The sequence below is a fragment of the Phacochoerus africanus genome, chromosome 16 (assembly GCF_016906955.1).
Source record: "Phacochoerus africanus isolate WHEZ1 chromosome 16, ROS_Pafr_v1, whole genome shotgun sequence".
NCBI lineage: Eukaryota > Metazoa > Chordata > Mammalia > Artiodactyla > Suidae > Phacochoerus > Phacochoerus africanus.
Genome location: NC_062559.1, coordinates 23,706,462 through 23,731,459, shown reverse-complemented (window position 1 = coordinate 23,731,459; position 24,998 = coordinate 23,706,462). Strand labels below are relative to the sequence as shown.

The following is a 24,998-nucleotide window of genomic DNA, read 5'->3' as shown; positions in this document are numbered from 1 at the left end:
AATTTCTCAACTTTTCCATGAAGAACTTTCTATTGTACTATAAAAAGGTCTCATCTCTATAGTTGTCCTTTAAGAACTCCATTCCTAAAGCAGAGTAGGTTATTTCAGGAATTTCTTCATTGATTAGATAAATATAATGTGACAAAAGCAATTCTGAGACACTTTTCTCTAAAATTTTAAAAGTGTAGCTAATACATTCTTAAGTGTTCATACTTGTACAATAGAAACCAATTTTTTAACAGGACATGTTAGTCTTGAAATGTTTAAATTGGACTAAAGCTCTTGGACAGCATTTTGTAGCATCCTACACACTGGATTCCATAACTAGTTTAATCTTCAGACACCCACTTGTGCCACAGTCAAGTAGAACAGAAGATTCTATTTATCAGATACCGAGTTTCCTGTTTAAAAGCACCATCTTTGATACCATTTATTAAAAGCTGTTTAAGTCCCACACGAACTGCTTGCTATATTTGACTTTTACTGAAACTACAAGTAAACCCTACTATCATTCTGATTTAGGACACTACACCATTTCTGGTGTGCGAGTGCTGCTGTTTGACCTTGCAGTGTGAATGCTCTGCAGTGCACCTCCATGACTCCCAGGGAAACAGCTGAGCAGCTGTCATATTTCCCAGCAGAACAGGGTGTAACATTCTTTCCCTCACCATGTTTACTTAATGGCACACTCCAACTCTCAGAGCATGCATTCAGCTAAAAACTCAGCCCTTATCATTTGCTGCTGTGTACTGTTACTACACTCTACAGTTTAAATGTTCTTTACCCATTTTAGTCTCTTAACAATAAATGAATAAAAGATACATTGTACTATTTGGGTCAAATTAATTTTATTATGCTCCATGATGAATTGCCACCAGTGCAACATCCTATTCACTATACATTTCAAAAAAATTTCACATACTAAACAAAATTTCAGTTGATAAATGGAAATGAATGATTGAAAGTCTTTATGAATCTCATACATACAATATGTGGCTAGCTGAAATTGTCTACCATGTAGCATTTAGATATAAAAAGCCTCATGCTAGTTTGTTAAATGCGAAGGCTATCAGACAATAATTTAGCTGGAGTATACGCGGGAGGCTTTCAGACGATGCACAGGTACAGTGCTGTCTACAGTGCAAGGTGGTGGAGGACTGAAACATGCACCTTTTACATCTAAAGAGGATTTAGCCTTCATGCCTGGACTGAGTTCCACAGCTGCTGTGTCTTAACCAATAGTAATTGAGACTTTGTGCAACAACAACAACAAAAAGTCTTTTTTTTTTTTTAAGAAGAAATAAACTCAACTGTCATTGGCAAATTTTATACCCATCATACGTATTTAAAATTGTGTTTCCAATTCAAAGAACTGATACTTCTGCTCAGAGCAGCTCCTGAAAAAAATCTTTTATCGTACCAAAATTAGCTGGAAAGCCTAGAACCCCTTGCCCCACAGTTAAGAGAGATCTTAAATTGGCATTACTTTAAAGAAATTTCTAAGATATTTTTAAAAAAATTTTATAATGTCTAAAAGAAAAGAAAAATGTTTAATATTATTTAAAATAATTATAATGTTCTGTTTACCATTTGCACAAATTCCTAATTTTATTGGTTAGTAACTGTCCAGCCTCATCCACACCAGACTCACCATAGCTCAAGCCACAATAAAAATGAGAGTAAGCAGAAAAAGGTTTCCAGAAGCAGAGGGTACTGTTTTTGCAAGAAACAAAGTCTAGACTCTTTCCCATGTACTTAAATTACTTCTGCAAGGAAGGTAACATTCTTTGAATAACTTAACTATTTTACTGCACCACTTACTGCTTTCAGCAACAAAACCTTTTAAATTATTTCTCATGATAACTAGATGCATGATCACTAAAGATTATGTGATAACTGGTTAAAATTCAAGCCACATCTTGCAGGTCCAGCCTGTCAAGATCATGTCAATACTAGATTTTGGTCGGTACAATTATAGAGAGCTTAATTTTTAGTTGAATATTGTGACTATAATAATGAAATACATTTGGAACTACATTCTGCGTATGACTCAATGTGAGAAAAATAGGTGTCTGTATTTAAATCAGATCATTTTTCTACCTAAAGTTTAAAGTAGGTAGGTATGATAATTAATGCTATAAATATGAAACAACCATCTTTAGGCAGACTAGTGTATTATAGAGAGGCAAGGAAACCCGAAACCCTAATTTTAACACATCATTTAGCATACATAACAAATGTGCAGGTTGTAAAGTTTTATTCTTAAAAAAAAAAAAACAAAACCCTATCATTCAGTTTTGTGTTTTCAATAAATTTGACATTGGGACCACCAATCTTTTAAGAAAAATGTAACCCTTCACCTGACATTTGACAAAAACCTTGAGAAATTATCAAAATTTTAAAAAATAGCATAATAATTTCAGCATTACAGTGTATATACCTTTGCCAATTAGGTGAGATTTTTATGGTTGGTATTGCTCAATACCTCAGTCCTTTATACACTGTAAAATAAAAATACCTAAATTCCACACATTTTTATAATGTTCTGATTTTTACAGTATATTTAGCCAAATATTGAAGTCATCATAATGTATCACCTCCTTCAGTTCATGTAGAATGAAATTACCCCTAAGATCTCCTAAACTTCAACAACTTAACTTTTGTTTCAGAATAATACCAAAAATATTTTTAAAATTTTTGCCAAAGAGCCTGCCACATTTGCTCTAGCATAAAAATAACCTCAGTCAAGAACAAGTATGCAAGGGCTCCTTATGATTCCAGCCTCCAAACACCACTTCTGTACAGTAACAGGCAATATTGCTGCAAGAGGTGTGTTACTCATTTTCCCAACTAGCATCTCTGTAGTGATTTTACATAGAGCATATTGCTAAAATTTGAATTGCATCAGTGTAGTGATGTCTAGAGAACTGTGCAATGTATCAGCTTCGACATTCATGTAGCATGTGTTCAAAATGAAGGGGCTAAATAAACTAAGGTTTGTATCACTTAAAAAAGAATGTAGTGCTATACTAGATTTTAATAAGAAAATTTAGGTACAGAAAAAGTAGGGTATGAAAATAGTGTTTTCCTTCTGGCATTATAACTAAATTACATTAAGGTTTTTGTCAGTCTCACATATAATATTTAAACTCCCTTGTTGATGGAATGAAAAATATTCACAAAATTAAGTGAGCAACCTGGTGTAAACGTGCACACAGTACCAGGGAGTAGCTTTGCAGAGGATTATGACAAACCTTTACAGATTAAATGAGGTATTGCACAGATTAATAAAAAAAAGCAAAAAAGGCAACAAAAATATACAGCAAATTGGTAGAACATTTACATGATAATTTTACAGAATCCATAGACAGAAAGTAGTGTTTAGTATTTCACCTTAAAAATATATATATAATATATAGATCAGTCTTCCCATTCATCATCATCCTCAAAATCTTCTTCATCATCCTCATCCTCATCTTCATCTAGACGAAAAGCATCAAGACAAACAATTAAACATGCGTACAAATAAAATGACCTTCCATAATTCTTAGGGGATTTCTCCAATTATTCAACTTCTGAAATATAAACCTGGGTGAATCCAGTTATTAAAATGATTTAAAATGTATCAATAAAATACATCTAAAGAGTATGGTAGTCTAAGTGGAAGATTAGAACAGGACTAAGACTTGGCTTCTAGTCCCTTCTATCTATGTAACCAATTTCAACGTATTAATGTGTAAAATCACATTTGAGTTGGTCTCTCTGAAGTTTAGACTCATATATCACAAATCCAACAAAGGTCCCTTCAATGACTGTCTTTAAAGTAAAATTAAAAAAATATAAATGACATATTGTTTAGCTACCAATTCCAGTTATACTTCCAGTAACAGGCGGGAACCACATCAGTACTAAGTGGTGAAGCAAACAGAATAAGCAGTCTCAATATCCAAACTCCTTTTCTACCCTCCTGTTCTCTCTTGAACCCCTGACGCTGCTCTTTCCTGGTCACCAAAGACCTACTGTTGCTAAAGTTAAGCTCAATTCTCTGACTCATCACATCCATCAGTGCCAGATGATCACTCCATCCTCCTTCAAACACTTCTTCATCGGACTTCTAAGATACCACACTCTCCAGTCCTCCAAACTCATCAGACCTTCTCTTTTCTATTTAGACCCATTTCTTTGATGACATTATCCAGTTCCATAACTTTAAATACCATGTATATACCAATGATAGGCAAATTTATATTATCAGTTTAGACTTCTCCTGCATTCTAGATTCATAACCAAATGCCGACTCAACTTCTACTTTTAAATTTTTAAGAAGTGTCTCAGATTTAATATATACAGAATGAAATTCCTAATCTCTCCTTTCAAACCTGCTCCTCCTAAATCTTTCTCCACTCTGTTAGTGAAAGTTTCACTCTTTCAGTTGTTCAGGTTGAGAGGCATCCTTCACTCCTCTTATTTTTTCCAAACCTCACTTCTAATCCATCAGCAAAACTAGTATCCAACCACTGCTCACTGGTTCTACCAACTTGCTTCAACCTCCATCATCTGCAGCTTGGATCACTGCCACTTCTCTACTAAGAATGTGCTTCCTGTCACATGCATGGCCTCCAAAGCCTCTCATACTACATCCTTATTCCTCTTTTCCTTCCTTTCCTGCTCCAGCCCTACTGACCTTGGCATTGTTCTTTGACCTCAGGGACTTTCTACTGGCTGTTCTTTCCACCTAAATGCACATACTTTCTCATTTTCTACATGAAACCACTCCCTGAACTCCTTTTGGTCTTTTCTCAAAAGACACTTTACGTAGGCTTCATTATCCTACTTCAAAATAACTTTCACAGCCTGTTAGTCCTTATACCTCCCTTTTCTGCTTAATTTTTGTTGTTAGCCCACATCTTTAATACATATTTTTCTAATTTGTTTTATCTACTGTCTCTCTCTCACTAGAATGCATGCTCCATGAAAGCAGGAACTTTTTAAAAAATTTTACTATTATTCCACAATAAATATTTGTGGACTGAATTGGACTATTCTATCTTTGTAACAGAGTATGGGAATAAAAATGCCTATTTAAGGAGAGCAAATATTGCTAAAGGATCTTAGATATCCACATCCTTAAAGAGAAATAAAGAGAAGGAAAATAATATTTATTAATGATCTACTATGTCCTAGGCAATCTAATGATTAGTTACATATTATTTAATCTTTGCACAAGCATTGATTTATGAATTCTCTCCACGTAACAAGTTGGAAAATTGAGGCCCACAGAGAATAAATAATAGATTTACTAAGAACAAAGATATGGTTCTAGTACATTATGCTCTTCAGTAAACCTCAAGTGTTACATCAGCAAAATGCATATTCTTTCTTTTAATTTTGATTTTTTTGGGGGGGAGGGGCACCTGCAGCACATGGATGTTCCCAGGCTCAGGGTTGAATTGGCACTGTAGCTGCCAGCCTACACCACAGCCACAGCAATGCCAGATCCCAGCTGCCATCTAAAACCTACACTACAGCTCATGGCATTGCTGGATCCTTAACCCACTGATCAAGGTCAGAGATCGAAATCTCATCTACATGGATACTAGTCGGGTTTGTCCACGACTGAGGCATGATAGGAACTCCTCTTTCTCTTTTAAAAGCAATATTCATTTACATGGTGGTGTGAATAAGCTTAATAACCTCAAACAGGTACTAGTTTATTTAAATAATATTAGGAAATAACAGAAAGAGGAAACAAAAATATTTAGGATTTATTAGCAAACCCCAGAAAGTGTAAATTACCTCATTTCTTAGCCCCAATTCTTGCAAATCAGGGAAACCTTTATTTCTTACTTATGTCACAAGAATGTCAAAGGAATGAGATTCAGGAATCTCAAGCCTTGTTTAGAGGTTGTTTGCCAGGTATTCTATAGTATTTCTGGTTTTGGAAACAAAACTGTCATTTTTCCAAAAGCTGTCCTTCCAATTTATGGTTTTATGACAGTATTGTCTTGACATCCATTAAGCTTCAAATAGACTAGTCACAGTGGCAACAATTTTTTAAAACACGCCCTAGAACCTAGACCATTAAGTTACTTAAAAGGGAAAAATCTAGCAAAGACTGAGTCTAAAAGGAGAACTAGAACTTCAAATATTCAAATTTATTAAAAACACATATATACATGCAACAATACCTGAAGAATGAATGGCTTTGCTCCTTTTCTGCATCACTTCCATTAATGCACCTACAATTCCTGAAGTGGGTGCAGGAGTCGGCGGTGTAGATTCTTGGCCATCAGATACCTTGGAAAGTTTGCAAAATTTAGTAATATATCCTTAGCAAAATATCTTTGTCTCCAGAAAAATCTTATTAGAATTACTTCATTATTTTAAAAGAAAACAAAAAAGCAAACAATCAAGCTAAAGTAGGATTAACTAAATTAAGAAGAAAAAAACTGCTGCCTTAATTGGGTTATTCAAGATATATTTTCCCTTTACGTATAAGCCATCAATACATTCCCATATTTAGAATAACAATCAAACCTTTTCCTATAATACTTGCCCTTACAGCTGGGTTACTTCTGTTCACTCTACTACACAAAGCCTTAGCTAATGAGAAACTTCAAAATTAGTAAGGGACGTTATTTTATAAAACAAAGGCAATATTTAAATTCCTAGAGTTGTTAGGTGAGAAGCACATTTTAAGACATATAAGAGCAACTGAAGAGACTTCCCTTCTCCTAGAAAAACTCAGCTTTATTAATAAGCTTTATAAGTTTATATATTCTATTTATATAAAGTCATAATATAAATATGGATAATATATATATACTACAATTCAAAATGAACTTTCCTTCTCAAAGCATGTAACTTCCCTTTAAGATCAGATGGGTAGCTTTCAAAATGTACCTGCTTTACAAGGCAACTAACTACCCCTAACTCAAGAAATTCCTCTCATATAAACTACATTTGGGGGGAAAAATCAATACCAAAGGGTCTCATTAAAATCTAATTTCTTTCTTTCTTTCTTTTTTTTTTTTGTCTTTTGTCTTTTTAGGGCTGCTCTGCTGCATATGAAGGTTCCCAGTCTAGGGGTCAAATTGGAGCTGAAGCTGACGGCCTAGGCCACAGCCACAGCAATGCAGGATCTGAGTCACATTTGTGACCTACACCACAACCCACGGCAATGCCGGATCCTTAACCCATGGAGCAAGGCCAGGAATGGAACCCACGTCCTCATGGATGCCAGTCAGGTTCGTTAATCCAGTTCGTGGATGCTAAGCCATGACGGGAACTCCTAAAATCTAATCTCTATAAAAAATAATCTCTGACTCCAACACTCATTTTAAAAGATAGAATATAGGAAAGTTGCAGAGATTCAGGAAAAAAAACACGATTTATAAAGTATTGCTCTATGTGCACTTTGACTAAAATGAGCAGTCATTTATACAAAATACTCACTTTGTTAATATTGTCCTGGACTTACATCATCCATGTAAAAGTATAGTATTGTTATAATTAAAAATGAAACAGCACAGCTGTATGAAATAATTACACACACACGCACACACACAGTTGACCCTTGAACAACACAAGTTTGAACTGTGTGGATCCACTTCTACGCAGATTTTTGTCAATAAATATACTAGAAAAAAATTTTAAAGATTTGCTACAATTTGAAAAAACTTGCAGATGAACCACAATGTCTAGAAATATGGAAAAATTAAGAAAAAATTAGATACATCATGAGTACATAAAACACATGTAGATACGGATCTATTTTAACACTTACTACCATAAAATATACACAAATCTATTATAAAAAGTTAGAATTTATCAAACCTTAATGAACAGAAACAGAGGCAATACATGGCACCATTCCCTCTTGAGAGAAAAGTAAACAAACGCAAAGATGCAGTTTTAAACTATAACTGCCAAAGATGCACTGTAGTGCATACCGTACTACTGTAGTAATTTTGAAGCCACTTCCTGCTGCTCTTTCAGTGAGCTCAAGTGTTGTGAGAATCTGCTTAAAACTCCCTGGGATGCTATTAGTGTGAGCAGTCTGTCTCTCCAGTAAATTGCATGTCACAGTAAAAAGTAATTTCTCACGGTTCTTACGTATTTTTTTGTGTTTAGTGCAACACCAAAAACCTTAAATAAAAAGCATGGGACCCACATGAAGTGCCACTACTGATGCTGGAAGTGCTCCCAAGAAGTGGAGAACAGGTATGACATTAGAAGAAAAGGTTAAACTGTATGATAACACAGTGTAGATTGAGGCCTGCAGCTTCAGTTGCCTGCCATTTCAAGATAAATGAATCCAGTGAAAAGACCATTGTAAAAGAAGAAAAAGAAATTCATGCAGTCATTGTTGTAGCTAAACCATCAGGTGTAAAAACCCTGCACTTTTTGTAAAATAACTTTGTATTTTGTATTGGAAATGCAACTTTCATGTGGATGCAGAGTTGCTATAAGAAAGGCATACTTACAGATTCTAACGATTTGAGAAAAAGTGAAGTTATTACACAACAACTTAAAAGAAGGTGAAGGATCTAGGGCTGGAGAATTTAATGCCAGCAAAGGATGGTTTATAATTTTAGAAAGAGGTTTAGCTTTAACAATGTCGCGATAACAGAAGCAGCTTCTGTTGACCAAGAGGCAGCAGATGAGAGTTCCCAGATGCCATCAAGAAAATAACTGAGGAGAAAGGATATCTTCCTGAATAGACATTAAATGCTGATCAAAGTGTCCCAGAAGAAAAATGCCACAAAGGACATTTATTAGTAAGGAAGGGAAATGAGCACCAGGAGGTAAGTCAGGGAAGGACAGGCTAACTCCACTGTTGTGTGGAAATGCTGTCAAATTTACGTTCAGGACTGCCCTTATCTATAAAGCGGCTAACCTCCTCCTTAAAGGGAAAAGATAAACTCCAGCTGCCAGTCTTTTAGTTATATAACAAAAAGGCCTGGGCAACGAGAACCCTTTTTCTGAAGTGGTTCCACAGACGCTTTGTCTCTGAAGTCAGTAAGTGCCCTGCCAGTAAAAGGACTGCCTTTTACAGCTCTTTTGACATAGCACAGTGCCCCAGGCTGCCCAAAACCTCATGACTTCAAACACCGAACGTGTCAAAGTGGTCAACTTGCCCACCCACCCCAGCACAACATCATTCACTCAGCCTCTAGATCAGGGGGTCATAAAGACTTTTAAGGCCCTTTACCAATGGTACCCTGTAAAGAATCATCAACTACAGAAGAGAATCCCGAGAGAGAGAATACAATACCATCAAAGTCTGAAAGGATTACATCACTGAAGCTGTCATTATTGCTATAGAAAAAGCCGTGAGTGACATCAACCCTGAAACAATAAATTCCTGCTGGAGAAAACTGTGTCCAGATGTTGTATATGATTTCAAGGGTTTATAACAAATAAAGCAAGGGAATTATGAAAGAGATCACTGATGTGACAAAAAAAAAGGTGGGGGCCTAGGCAAAGGGTTTTCAGATAGAGATTTTGGGGAAATTCAAGAGCTTACAGACATCACACCAGAAAAAAATAACAGAAGATAATCTAATGAAGACGAGTGCTTCCAAACCAGTGCCAGATGATGATGATGATGTAGAAACAGTGCCAGAAAACATACTGACATGAGACAATCTGCCAGAAAAAAGAGTTCTGATTATTCGAGCCTACTTTTGATATCTTTTTACGACATGGACCCTTCTATGATACAGGCACTGAAACTAAAGCTAACTAGCTGATATTATGATACAGTTCTATAAAGTCACACCAAGCGTGCCTGCTTCTTCTGCCTCCACTTCTACCTCCTGACACAGCAAGAACAATGCTTCCTCCCCTTCTTCTGCCTACTCAGCAAGACATGTATGAAGACCTTGATGATGATTCACTTCCACTTAATGAACAGTAATCATCATGCCTACAGTTAATAAATTTGTGTTGTGTATGTCTGTGTGAAAATCTAATAACCACACAGCAAGAGCTTATGGAACATTTTTGTGTCATCATCATCAGCACGTAAGTCTTCATCCTACACAACACTGTGTGTAAGACTTGTATTGAAGTGATTGCCTACCCTTACGTAGACAAGAAGTAAGCGAGATATATATATATATAATTTTTTTTTTTTTTTTTTGCTGTGCCCATGGCATATGGAGGTTCCCAGGCCAGGGGGTTGAATCAGAGCTGTAGCCGCTGGCCTACACAAAGGTCACAGCAACGTCAGATCCCAGCCGCGTCTGTGACCTACACCACAGCTCATGGCAACACTGGATCCTTAACCCACTGAGCGAGGCCAGGGATCGAACCTGTACCCTCATGGTTCCTAGTCAGATTCGTTAAGCACTGAGCCACAACGGGAACTCCAAGTGAGGGATATTTAATATAAAAATAATGTGTTAGTTTTCTTTCTATTTTATAACTGCTTTCAAAGAATTACCTCACCACATAGTATGCCCATTTCTCTCTTTATTGGAGAAATTACCTATCAGTGTATTGTCACAGGTAAGTGGTTTTTGAAAAAAAGTAACAATGTTTCCAATGTAGTATTATGACTGTAATAATATAAGGCATAAATCATAACATTCATTCATTAGTATATAGGCTAGCTACTGTGAAACAATCATATGGAATATATTAGGCTACCATAAAGCAACCATACAGATGCTTCTTCATTATCAATGCATGAATTATTAGACCTGTAAATAAATACAAATTTTTCACATTCTTTTCATTTTTGACATCCAGTGTTAGGATTACATATAACACCTACATGTTCGTATTATATAAGACAGTATTGATGCAGGTACTAACAGATGATTCATCTTCTAATCAGATGTAAACTTATAATACCAATAAATTTACTTCAGTACTATAAATGTATTTTCTCTTCCTTATGATTTTCTTAACATTTTCTTTTCTCTAGCTGTCTTGACTGTAAGAATACAGTGCAGAATACATATAACAAAATATGTGTAAATTGACTTTATATTATTGATAAGGCTTATGGTCAACAGTAGGGTATTAATAGTTAAGTTCTGGGGGAGCCAAAAGTTATACAGATTTGACTGCTGGAGAAGCTGGCATCCATAATCCCTGTGTTGTCCAAGGGTCAACCGTATATATTTGGAATTTTAAATCATTTCCTAAAGAGAAATTGCTTTATTAGGGCAAACTTTTCATTTTGGTGTTTACAACTCCTCTCCTAATACTACCTGTCTTCTGGACTTACAGATCTTTTTCTTTTAAAAATACTCCAAATAGGTCCTCACAAGATACAGACTCATTCATTAGTATTTAGATTTTTAAGAACCTGTGTATTATTACTGTAATACAGAAGTGCTTTTTCAAAAATGAAAAACAAATATTTTTAGGGCTTTGAATTTTAGCATGAGGCTCCAAAAGAAGTATTAACAGCAGCAAGAAATACAGACCCTTTAAGAAACATGAAAACACAAAGCAGAGAAAGCAGCCAGAGTACAACCCTGTCATAAACACGTTGTATGAAGCAACTACTTGGACGTAGTGCTACCTGAGGGCTACGGGATTCAAAATACATGTAAGTGAATACGTATGTACTTCCTGCCAGCTCTTTAAAGTAAATCTGTGGTTTTATGTTAGTTGTATTCACCATCAAATAAATTGATGATTTACACAGACTATTTCAAGAAACACTGCTAGAAAAATTTCAACTGCAGAATGGTTATTTTTAAAAAATGAAATAAAATTATAGACTCAGATCCTATCCATAACATACCAATAATTCACTAAGCCCTCTAAGATAATACTCTGAATATAATCAAAAAGAAAGTGATTAAAATAAAAATGGCCTACATTCATAATGGAAAACATTTTTCTCTCTAAAAGAAATTTAGAGATAAATTCACAGGTTTTAGGGGGAGGGGTAAGGAGTGGGGGAGGATTGGGATGGGAAGAAGTGATGAAGGGGAGAGTAAATGAGAAATTTAACTCACCAACTTTTTAAATTAAGAAAAGAGGATAGAACTCAATTCATTAATAATATAGGACCTTATAATCACTAACTGAGAGAAGAAAATAAGAGTTGATTGTGAAGAAGAGAGGAAACAGAAAAGAGAAGCAGAAAGGCACGTAAGGAACTGGAGATGAGGGAATGATAGTGACACAGGAACCAGCATAGATGCTTTGGTAAAAGCTCATTAAAATCTACTATTTACCTGGGCTGTGGTCATTTTGACACTAATCCTCCCCTCTAGCAACTATTCAAAGTTCTTTAACTGCTCCCGAGAAACCTTTACTCTCAACTAAATGGGAAGAGGGAGGAGAGGTGACTGTTCACAGGCTGATCCAAGAATCAACCTGAATACATGTTAAAATTTACCATCCATAAGTTGTCTGAAGCCCTGCAGAGCAAATGTTCTGCCTGGAACAGAGAGAGACTACACATAAAGACCCAGGGGAAGCATGTCATTGTTAGGCAGGTTAGGTTCTAGGTCAGGGATCAGGAAATTACTGCTCATGGACCAAGTCTAGCCTCACCCCTGATTCTGTAAAATTTTTTAAAAGCCAAGAATGATTTTTACATTTTTAAATGGTAGAAAGAAAATAAAAAAACAAATATTTGTGATATGTGTAAATTATATGAAATTCAAATTTCAATGTCCACAAATAAAGCTTTATACAATGCAATCATGCCCATTTATGTGCTGTCTATGGCTTCTCTCATGGTATGTATGTCTATAGCTGCTACTTTTGTGGTACTAGGCTGAGTTAAGTAGTTTTAACAGAGACCATACAGCCTGCAAGCTTAAAATGTTTACTATGTGGTCCTTTAAAGCAAAAAGTTTGCCAGCCTTTGCTCCAGAAGATTAAATGATCACCTCATCCAATTCGGAGAACCCAAAATTATCTGCCATCACTACAGAAATCCTTATTACAACTCTTTCAGTTTTTTGTGGAGTCTGATTCTCCACGAATCTAAATTTCAGAATGTAAACTTTAAAATATGGTTTAGTTTTCAGAAGGTAATGGTATGAATTTACAAAAATGATTATAATTGGTTTCAACAGGGCTAAGTTTACTTCTGTACAGTTTAATAAAGATTTTTCTTTAAGTTTTATTTAAAAGTCTAGAACGATGAACTGCAAACACAGCGCAACATTTTTTAATATGAAGTTCTAAAATAGGCAAACTAATCTTATGGTAATAGAAATCAGAATCAGTGATTCTTTTGGGAAGAGACAGGCATGAGGGAACTTTCTGGGGTGATACTTAGGAATAGGTATAAATTTGTACATTTTATGAATATCAGAAATTCACAGGGTCAAAAAAACAAATACCACGAGAAAAAGTAAAAAAACAAAAGAATAGCAACAAAGAAACCCCACCCCCTTTTCAAAGAGGTCTTAAAATTACATTAAAATTCCATCATGACAGGTAATCTAAACTGAAAAGAACAGATTACTTACAGATTTCAGCTGAATACCCTGTCGTATCTGGTCTAAAAGTGCATCCCTTCCAGAGCAGGACACCGGTCGACTGTTCTGTTCCACTTTTTTAAGCTGAGCACCCTCTCTAATTTGATCTAAAAGAGCTGCTTTGCTTCCAGCAGGAGTTGGAACTTGATGGTCACCATCAGAAGGGAGGCCAGGGGGAGGTGGTGGCCCCGGTGGAGGTGGAGGTGGAGGAGGTGGGGGTGGTGCCGCTGACCCGGCCACCGACAGAGGTGGAGGTGGTGGTGGAGGCCCTGACGGTGCTGAAGAGGGAAGGGCTGGAGGTGGAGGAGGGTACATCCTATTTGGCGGAGGTGGAGGGACTCCTACGCCTGGCCTGGACGGAGGCGGCGGTGGCGGTGCAGCTGTGGGAGCTCTTGAAGGTGGCGGAGGAGGAGCCCCTCTTCCCCTGGCAGGAGGGGGAGGAGGGCCTGAGCTATGTGGAGGGGGGGGAGGAGGAGGCGGCCCTCCCCTTGATGGTGGTGGAGGTGGCGGTGCTGAAATAAAAACAGAAAAAAAGAAACCATGCTTTTTTCCCCCACAAACATCATACTGAAAAAGCAACTCACTTCAACATGTATTAAAAAAAAAAAAACAATATGAGAAAAAAGGCTTCATCTCTGTATTTATTTTACAAAGATATGTGAGCACTGATGATATCTCACAACTCTATTTGGGAATACTCAGCCTAAAGAACACCTTCCTGGTCTTTCTTGGAAAAAATAATAGCTAAAATAGTACAAGTGAGTTTTTAGGAATCAGCATTACTTTTCAAGGTAAGGGAACAAAGAAATTTTTATATAATAATAACAAAAATATAACAATGAAATTAAACATTTTGATCAATAACTGTTATTTTACATTTTAATAAAAATTAATGGAATCTTCCCTCTTTAAAGAATCAAGTATATTTAGTTGTTTTATAAAATTAATTTCCATTCAGAATTAAACAGCTAATGCAGCACAGTTTATTGGAATTTATTCCACTTAATGTGAGTTAAACCCAAATACTTTTTCTTTTAAAAAATAAGCCTTTGTAACCTAACTTGCATAATTTATGTCCTATATTTTCTGTATGTATAGAATATATAACAACATATAATATATATGTAATAAATACATAATATATAATAAACATTGTACGATATTAATAAAAGATGGTCAGCAATTCTAGTGATGGCATTAAGGCCCAGCTGAAGGCATTAAGGCTAACTACTTACTTAGGAGACATTAACAAATCAACTGAGATTTCTAAGTACTGCAAAATTAAAGTTATTAATAAAATATTAACATTACTCTGATAGCACTGATATATACATTCTTATTCTACTTAGGTGAAAATGTAAGATAAAAGTAGGAGAACAAATCCAAAGTACAAATTTACTACGTTTTTAGAGGCATGATTTTGCCAAGAGGATTCACAAACTTGTATAATAATGAACATCATTATTTCTCTACTCATTTAAAGAGTGAATAGAAAAATTAACTATTTTTAGGAATAAAGAAATCCTAAAATCCATAACAGCTATTTGTATTTTCTGAGAAACTGTAATATTATTGATGAATTTTCTACAGTCTATACAAATACAAATACCCACCTTGATTTCAAGTAACAATAGGCTTAGATGCTCAATGACGCAATGATACCAAAGAGGAAAAAAACAGCCCTCAGTTCAAAGTAAATCAAACAGTATCTTTTGATTTCATTTGGGACAATCATGGGAAATATGCCATAAAAATATGCTATCAAATATAGTTATAAACATTTAGACATAATATGCAGAAAGGCCAATACTCACAAGGGTATTATCTCCTGGCATACAAACTTTTAAAACTGGAAATAATACATAGCTGCAAACAGGAGCGTCATCCTACCTGGATCAGACCATTACTGAAGGAAGCTCCTAATATTTACACTCAAGGCATATTGGAGGTCTGGGTGTTGGAGCTAACGTTCACTCAATTTTCTCACCAAATCCAAAGCAAGAAGACTTAAAGTTGCTAAAAGCAAAGTCCTTTTCAAACACATTTTGTAATAATAGGGTAAAACCAAGAGGATATGACGTATGTATAATATGTATACTCTCTGAATAAGACAGTACATCAAATTCTTCCAGCAGATACAAGAACTTCATTTTTAATCAATTTAAGGAGTTCCCATCGTGGCTCAGTGATTAATGAATCCAACTGGGAACCATGAGGTTGCGGGTTCCATCCCTGGCCTTGTTCAGTGGGTTAAAGGTCTGGCATTGCCATGAGCTGTGGTATGGGTTGCAGACATGGATCGGATCCCGCATTGCTATGGCTCTGGCGTAGGCCGGCGGCTACAGCTCCCATTAGACCCCTAGCCTGGGAACCTCCATATGCCATGGGAATGGCCCTAGAAAAAGCAAAAAGACAAAAACAAACAAAAAAAAAAACACCAAAAAAAATCGATTTAAGATCTACACTTCAATAAACAGTATTTGTCGAGACTGGCATTTTTATTACTTTGTTGTTTGTTAATCAAGAGGAAAAGGACCCAATCTATTCTACTACAAAAGGTATTAGTCATTTCCTGTGGTTCATCAAGGACTTTGGAACAAAAATCTTTTCTATGTACAATGATGTACTTCTTCAATAGAAAGTATTAAAGTTCTTTTGAACTTGCAATAAGTACATTTATTACAATAATTTGGGATTCAGCTAATACTCATTCAGAGACACTAAATTTTTGTTCAGGGAAAGGGAGAGCCTTTATTTATAGCGAATAAATTATCAGCTGCATCCAGTTTAGCTACAGTAAAAGTTCAGCATTTCTATTACCTAAGAGGCATTTCTATTACTGAGGAAGTGACCATATTTTGGTGAAGAAAACATATTTTACCAATTTTATATTTTTATGGCCTATATCATACCTACATAAAAAGGAAAGTATGCAAAAGACATGCCATAACTACAGATAAAAAATGTGTAAGAATTAAAATAGGAGAAGAGAGGAGAGATGGCACAATATTAGTCGGGTTTACATGCACAAAAATGCCTGCTGAGCAGACACCATACACCACTATGAAAAAGTCTGATGGCCTATAGATTTTCAAAACTCTAAGAGTCACCAGGAACACTGGAATCAGAATGACAAGAATTTTTCATAGGTATTTTAAAAAAGAAATAAAGTAAAAAGTATGACACCAAAGTTACAACAAATAAAACTGTTTTTACCATCAAAGCTTAGTTCTTTAGAAGGGAAGAAAGACTGAGGCGTACAGAACAAAACTTGTCTTGATAGTACGCAACAAAGAAAAGCTGATATACTTAAAGATAATTTAGTATTACTTCAGATCAAATTAAGAGTAATTGGTAGATAACTCTAGATATTTGATATTTAAGGGAATTATAAAGCAGAAATCATGAATATAACTAATATTTAAATGAAATGTACTACTATAGAATTCAGGAAACACTGAAGAACTGTTCTCATGCACAAGATCAAGCAAACCAGATAAATATTATTCAACACAAATTTAAATTTATGGGAATATTGACAATTCCCTGAGAAGTCATTTATAGAACTACTTACATGGTTTTGGTCAGTCCTCCCCATTGTGCAAATTAATATAAAAGTGTAAGTATATTTTACATAGGTTATTGGAATAATGCCAGGTATAAAAAGCAATCACTAAAAATAAGTATAATAAGTAATAATAAAAAGAACAGTGTGGAGTTCCCGTCGTGGCGCAGTGGTTAACGAATCCGACTAGGAACCATGAGGTTGTGGGTTCAGTCCCTGCCCTTGCTCAGTGGGTTAACGATCCAGCGTTGCCGTGAGCTGTGGTGTAGGTTGCAGACATGGCTTGGATCCCGCGTTGCTGTGGCTCTGGCGTAGGCCGGTGGCTACAGCTCCGATTCAACCCCTAGGCTGGGAACCTCCATATGCCGCGGGAGCGGCCCAAGAAATAGCAACAACAATAATAACAACAACAACAACAAAATAAAAAAAAAATGAAAGAAAAAAAAAAAAAAGAACAGTGGTGCTGTAAGAGATTTTATAAAAATCCACAGAATTTCAAAACAACTATCTAAACTACAGATAAAACATGAGATCTGACTCATACAGGAATTTCCTTTTTACTTTAGCATCTACATGCCCCGAACATTAGTTTGAATGGAGGGCAGAAACCCTTACTGGATGTTAGATTTGGAGGCAGTACAAATGAACACTAGTTTCTTGGACAATAAACACATGCATAATTTAGAACACTGGGTCAAATAACATTCCACATACATACCACTCCATTGTGGTGGACCTACAGAGCAGATTTATTATAAATTAATGGACTTCAAAAGACTGCACAGACAGACAACAAAAAGATACACTGGAAATCACAAGTCTATTACTTGGTTTCAGGTTTTACAAAATATTTTTTCAAGACAACTTCATAAACTTCTCCCTAATTTTTTTTAACGCTTCTGAACATATTACACGTTCTGCCTAGAAAAAATTTCCTTAATAAAGCATTAATCTGTCTTTTTACTTCCCCTCTAAAAAATTTATCTTCTCTAAGATCATTCTTGGGTATCTTTAGATCTTTAGGTTCCGCACTGGGAGTTGGATTCTTGAATATGAGAATCTTTATAGTAATTTCCCAAAACATATTTTTTAATACCTTGTATATTTTCTTTTAAGTAATTCAACTGAGGAAAGACCTTGCCTAAAAGAAGCTAGAATAAAAAGCAATAATAATAAAGTTTAAAAAACGAACTCAGGGAGTTGCCGTTGTCAGTGTTAACGAACACGACTAGTGTCCATAAAGATGAGGATTCGATCCCTGGCCTCACTTACTGGGTTAAGGATCTGGTGTTGCTGTGAGCTGCAGTATAGGTTGCAGACACAGCTCGGATCCTGCGCTGGTATGGCTGTGGCGCAGGCCAGTGGCTGCAGCTCTGATTCAGTCCCTAGCCTGGGAACTTCCCAGCCTGGCCTCTTACAGGTAAGAGGGCAGTGGTATGACTATTTAATAAATATCAAGAATATTTATAAACTTATAAATTCAGAGAGCTCAGAGACCCTGAGCATTATTTAGTATAAGGTGAAGGTAACAGTGGAGAAAAAGAGAGTCAAGGGAAAAACTAGGGTCCTCAAGACCTTCTATCAGCTGCAAATTAACCGTGATACATTCTGGGAGCATGTAAAAACAATGGTGCTATGTCCCAGGTGTTTTTATTAAAAGTCCACAGAATTTGGAAATGTAATTTTTCACTATGATAAATTAACATCATACTAGTTTCAGTGGAACTGGCACTGTGTTTTCACAATAGTAATTATGACCATGTACTTGTTTACATATCTTTTGTCACACTAGACTCTGAAATGTACTTGTTTACATATCTTTTGTCACACTAGATTTCTGAAGGAAGAAACCATATCTTTACATCTCAATATCCTAGGTAGAGACCAGTGCTGACATAATATTTAATGAATTTATGAATGAATAAATGAACAAACTTCAGTGAAAAAGACACAGGTAAATCAGATACCTAATTTAAAATGATGGTAAAATTCTTCAGAAGAATGCTTTGAGTAAATGGGGCTTTTGCTTTGCTACACTGTCTATCATGAATATGCAAAAACTATGAAGAAGAAAAGTGGCCCCAAATGAATAAGGTGGCCAAAAGATAAGTGTCATACTGGAAAACTTAGAGTTACTGTATTTGCAATTTACTGTGATAATTATTACGATAGGATCAAAAAACAAGGTGATTTCAATAAAAGATCTTAAGAGGCTGCAAGTTGTTTGTGCTCTCAGGTATTAAATGACAGAAAAATTTAAAAAGTTATTTAAAAATAAGATTTTCATTTTTTATATTCTGAAAATGCTTATACAGTATAGAATTAGTGATTATTATTTAAATTACTACTTCTGAGTTACAATAAAAATAACTTTGATGATGGTCTCTAAGATTCAGTAAGATATTATGCAACTGTAATTTTTTATTCTAAAATCAAATAGCCACAAGATTTTGTATGAACTGTCACAAATTTAATATAAGACCTTTTAACAATATGAAAAACCTCGTCAAGTATTTCAGTTATACAGAAATAATGTAAAACAATACACTGGGCCAAACTAGTTATCCATAAATGTGAACATTCTTTACTTAAGGAAGGTTTACATGAATGTGTGTCTCTGTCTTCTATGAAACTGACCTCAAAAGATTTTTTTTAAAAAGATCAGGATGCTTAAATAGAAACAAAAGTTACCTTGCCTTCGTAGTTCATTTTTAACAGCTTCAACACCTCCTGTCTTTTCAATGAAGTCATATATAACTTTTGATGTTTCTCTGTCTTTAAGTTGTGCCTCTGAGATTCCACACATATCAAAAAGATTCTTCAATTCTGGATCCAAATTATTTAACTACAACAGACAAAATAACTGATAAAAACTATAAAAACCATCTCAATTTTTTAAAAAAGCATGACGAAATTTTATTTCCACACCTGTGCCCTTTATGAAGTTATTTTAAGTTTATAAATTTTTAATATAGTTAGATTTTTCTATACTAAACTTTCTCATAAAAACAGAAAAGATAAGAACAAAGAAGGCATCTCATTCAGCTTTTTACTAATCCCTTCATGATTCATATATCTCTAATACTCACCTATTCCATCTCGTCCCTAAATAAGATTTGTTTATAGTCACAAATAACCACAAAAAAAAGTAAATCAATTTGAAGATTTGAGGTCAAGAACCTCTTTATAATCCAACTACCCTGTACAGTGCCCAATGCAAACAGGTACTCAAAAATACTGTAGCACTAACACTGCAGTTATAACAAAAATAATGAAAAGGATTTTTGACCCCAATCACAAATAATATTTCTTTTCAAAATAATCTTTTCAAACCTTGATTATCTGTCAAATGTTAAATTTGTATACTTAGGTAACCAAAAGGTAAAAATGTTAAAAAAACATTTATTTTTGCCAGCAGTTTCACCTACTTTGCTCATAATGCTATAAATTAATGATGATGAAATTGCCAAAAAACATCAGTAGAATAAAAAAAATCCAGATAGTTCAACAACCAGATACTTATATACTATATTTAATTATAGTTTAATTATAGTGCTTTCCAGTAATTTGGCATATTATTCCCCTGAAATGATCACTTGAAGAAATAATTTTCTTCACTTGGCTTTCAAAACACAAAGATTTTATATTACAGTAGATAAAGCAAAGGAGTTAAAAAAAAAAAAAAACCTTTCTCTTTAGAAGACTTAGCCATCAATGAGAGAACAATCTATTATTCTAAACCTTAGTAGAATATATACATAAATAAAGCACATTCAAATTAAAAAAAATGATTAAGAATAAAAGTCTAAAGACAGGCCATGACATTTCTACATATTTAGAATAGTAATGATTAAAGTGTGAAAGGCACTTACATCAAAGCCAGTATTTGGATCCCAACCAACATGTCCAATGTGCCTAAAATAATAAAAAAATAGAAAAACGAAATGCATGAATGGCATTAAAAACATAATATAGATGAAATCCAATCCACCCAGTGAATTTTTGAGCTGAAATTATAGTTCTCATAGACATAACCATATTCAGGGAAAAACTGTTCAAGTAATCAAGACACTTGGATTCTAGCCCTGGCTCTGCTACCAACTGAGCCTCAACATTTTTGTACAATCTTTCTGAGCAGCCATTTCTTAACCAACAAACTAGTGCTATATTTATAAGACAATAAGAATTTTGTAATGAAGTAATAGAGTGTAAGAGAATGCTTGAAATACATCAAGTAAATAGCAAAGGTTTGATGCCTACTATAGACTGTGTCTTCCGAAAATTCCTTTAAGACCTAGTCCCCAGTGTAACGGCTCCTGGAGATAAAGATTTGGGGAGGTAATTAGGTCATGAAGGTGATTCCTCAAGAATGGGATTGGTGCCCTTCAGAAAGAGGCCCAGAGAGCTGTGCCACCCTCTTTTGACATGTGAGGGAGGACACAGTGAGAGGATGGCTGTCTATGAACCAAGAAGTGGGACCTCACAAGACACCAAATTTGCTTGCCTCTTCCCAGTCTCTGGAACTGTGAGAAATTGACAATTTCTTTTGTTAATAAGCTACTCAGTCTACAGTATTCTGCTGGCAGCCCCAAAAGACTAGGACAATGCTTTAGGCAATTTCCAAATAACCATTTACAGGGAAAAGTGAGAAGTCATTTTCATATCCAATGATTATTTGAAAAAACAACTTTTATGTAATTTTTCTTTTCTGATGGGTGGAAAAGTAAAAAAACTAAGATTTATAAAAAGTCTACTGAAAAATAGCCTTTTAAAAATTCAAAATTTATAGCTAAAAAGGTCTGTAAGTGATAAACATAAAGGTTTCCCCCAAAAAGAATACAAAATTTTCTAACAATTTAAAAAATCAAGAGCAAAAATGAGTGAATCAAAAAGTAAAGAATAATAAAAGAAATGGCTTACTGGAAATTGCTTGGTGTTCCAATATCTGCCTTAGTTAACCTCTTTTTTTTAGCTTTTCCTTTTTTCTTTTCTTTGGTATGGGAGATGTTGTTGACTTGTGGACCATAAAACCTATTTGTTGTGATTTCTGGGTTTTTTATGTCAACTGTTGCCATGGGTAGATTAGGACCTGCAAATAAAGTCAAAATAATATAAAGGGGATAAAATTTTAGGTATTACAATCATAATTTAAAATTTAAACATCTTTTTCTGCAGTAGAAACACTGCATTACTGTAGATTATTTAAACCTTAAACTTGTATGTTAATTTTTTATAAATAATACATTTCAAGATTTCCTAATTTCAAAAATCTATTAATACATTCTTAAACACATTAGAATAGATACATTATTTCAAAGCAAATGTGTTTTATAATTCACAAAAATATTCTTGAGATTCTGAATGAAACATATTCAAATTAAAAATTCCTTATACACTTAACCAAAGGTCAACACATGATCCTTAGAGATTCCATTTTAATACACGATTCTTTGACAAAACCTCCTATCAGACCAAATTCCTCTGAGATAATTATATTAATGACAACTTTTTAAATGTTGTATAAAGCACAAGCACTATTGTGTGGAGAAAGAGACTGCTATCTTTAGAAAAGGCCCACTTGCAAAGCTGGCCCTTAGCTGGCATCTGGGATCTAGGATTTCAAGAGAGTTCCCATTATTTCCTTAAAAGATGGGCTTACTGTGTCTCAACAACCTGTGCTAACAACATGGCTTATGTTAAATATCTGCTTTCCTTCTGGGAGTCTAGAGCCTTGGTATGTGCTAGACAGAATATGCCCATGTGATTTAGTCCCCAGTAGACCTGAGGCACTGAGCTTCTCCTTTAGCTCACTTCAGGTATGGTGCAGCAAAGCAATTCAGTGCTAGAGAAATTAAGTACATCCTCTGTGCCTCTAATGAGAGAATACTCTTGGAAGCTTGTGTGTAGTTTACCCCAGATTCGACCCTTATGAATTTCTCTTTTGTTGATTTTGTTTTATATCCTTTCACTGTACTAAATCTTTGCCACAAGTACTACTATGTGCTCAGTCCTGTGAGTCCTTCTAGCACATCACCAACTGTAGGGTGGTCTGTGGAATCCCCAACACAATTATAGAATGGCAGATAGAAACCCCAATAAATTATAGGCTAATATATGTTAGGTGATCACTAAATGCCAACTGGACTGTAATCTTCAATTGTGCTGAAAACCTCAAGTGTATCCTATTCATTAAAGTTGTCTGAAATAAAAATGTTTACCTACATGAGGAAAATATACGTGACTCATTTTCTCTCTCTTAACTGCACTATTAGAGATGAAATAAAGTTAAAATCATGAACGCCATTTACCACTTTATCAGATAGACAACTTGGAAAGATGTGTATTTTTAACATCACCAAAATTCAGCTATTTTCTCTCAATGAAACTCAGAGTCTTCCTACATAAGTACAATATGTACAAGTCTAAAAAGTTCTATTTGTAATTTCATACAAAACTCCATGGGAAGGTGCTCAGATTGGCAAAAAACAAAAATTATTCTTGGAAAAAAAATGGAAGCTAGTGAACAATATGGATAAACCTATCAAAAGGTGATTCAGTGTCAAGGAATAACCTGAGAATAATTGGATTAAAAATTAAAGGTTAGTTAAGCAATACAGAAGGTTTATTAAATAGCAGATAAAGACCTGGATTTTCATTTGCTCTCTTACAAGACTTCTGAATTTACTGAAGTTCCACAAAATAACGGACTTATTAAAAACATTTAGAATTCAAGTATTAAAGGGTTGAATTTGGATCATACCAATATCTTCATAGACTTACTTAGTGATCTATTTTTTACTTCTCATTCTTCCTTTTCTGCTTTCTCTCTTTTTATAATTTATCATTACCAATTATTATAACAAACGCTGCCCACAATAAAATGCTACAAATTATTATTTACTCTCCTATCTTTATATTTAATGAAATTTAGGATCTTAAGACAGATTTAGGTTATCAGTTACGCATTCTCTTAATACATGTCATCCTTCCTGAAATAGGTATCAAAATAGCAATAATAAAGGAGAAACCGGATTCATTAAAGAATAACAAAAATTTAATAACTTGGAGCTCCCATTGTGATTCAGCAGTAATAAACCCGACTAGTATCCATGAGGATGTGGGTTCCATCCCTGGCCTCAATCAGTGGGTTAACGATCTGGTGTTGCTGTGAGCTGCAGTGCAGGTCACAGATGCGGCTTGGATCCCACATTGCTATGGCTATGGTACAGACTGGTCATTACAGCTCCAATTTGACCACTAGCCTGGGAACTTCCATATGCCGTGGGTGCGGCTCTAAAAAGACAAACAAACAAAAAAACTAATGACTATAATTTGTTTTTAGGAAAAAATAAAAAATATTTTTATACTGCTTTAGTTTATATAAAAGTAATCTATTATACTATGAATGTCCTAAATTGGTGGGTAAAGTTAAGTTTAATAGTTTAAATTATCTAAGCTACAAATTTTTTCTCTGGGAAATTATAAAGTTAACATTCCTGTAAGCCTGATTATAACTCACTAGAGAAAATAACTCAGCCATCACTTAAGAAAGTTCAAGGTTGAAGAGGACATGAATAAAATATATGTCATATGGAGAATGAATACTAAAGATCCCCCCCATTCCTCTACCCCCAAATCAGTGTATATATATATATATATATATATATATATATATATATACACATATATATATAGTTATGCATCTGCCAGTTTATAAAGCTATGGCATTAGCTACTTAGTGTCATTACACACACAGTTCATCAGTACTGGCTAAGGCATAATTTAATTAAGTCTATGTAGAAAAAACTGGATTACAGAGGTGAATAGAAAGTTGGTATTAGCTGGGAAATTAGAGTTTTCTAAATCTCTCATTTTATAGATTAAAAACTAAGGACAAGAATAGTCAGGTGAACTGCCAAAAGAGATTAGTGACAAAGTCATACAACTAGTGACAAAGGCAAAGATGA

The 24,998-nt window shown here is 34.8% G+C and overlaps 1 protein-coding gene across 1 annotated transcript in view; it reads right to left on the bottom strand.

Annotated features, from left to right (window-relative positions):
- Positions 1 to 826: 826 nt before the first annotated feature.
- Positions 827 to 24,998, bottom strand: part of WASL (WASP like actin nucleation promoting factor) — a 66,673-nt gene continuing 42,501 nt past the window's right edge. The window contains exons 6-11 of the mRNA XM_047762982.1: positions 21,952 to 22,120; positions 20,904 to 20,946; positions 19,723 to 19,876; positions 13,458 to 13,978; positions 6,189 to 6,297; positions 827 to 3,482 (exon numbers count right to left, since the gene is read on the bottom strand). Coding sequence (XP_047618938.1) covers positions 3,421 to 3,482; positions 6,189 to 6,297; positions 13,458 to 13,978; positions 19,723 to 19,876; positions 20,904 to 20,946; positions 21,952 to 22,120 — 1,058 coding nt within the window. The 3' untranslated portion in view covers positions 827 to 3,420. The remainder of the gene's footprint in view (positions 3,483 to 6,188; positions 6,298 to 13,457; positions 13,979 to 19,722; positions 19,877 to 20,903; positions 20,947 to 21,951; positions 22,121 to 24,998) is intronic.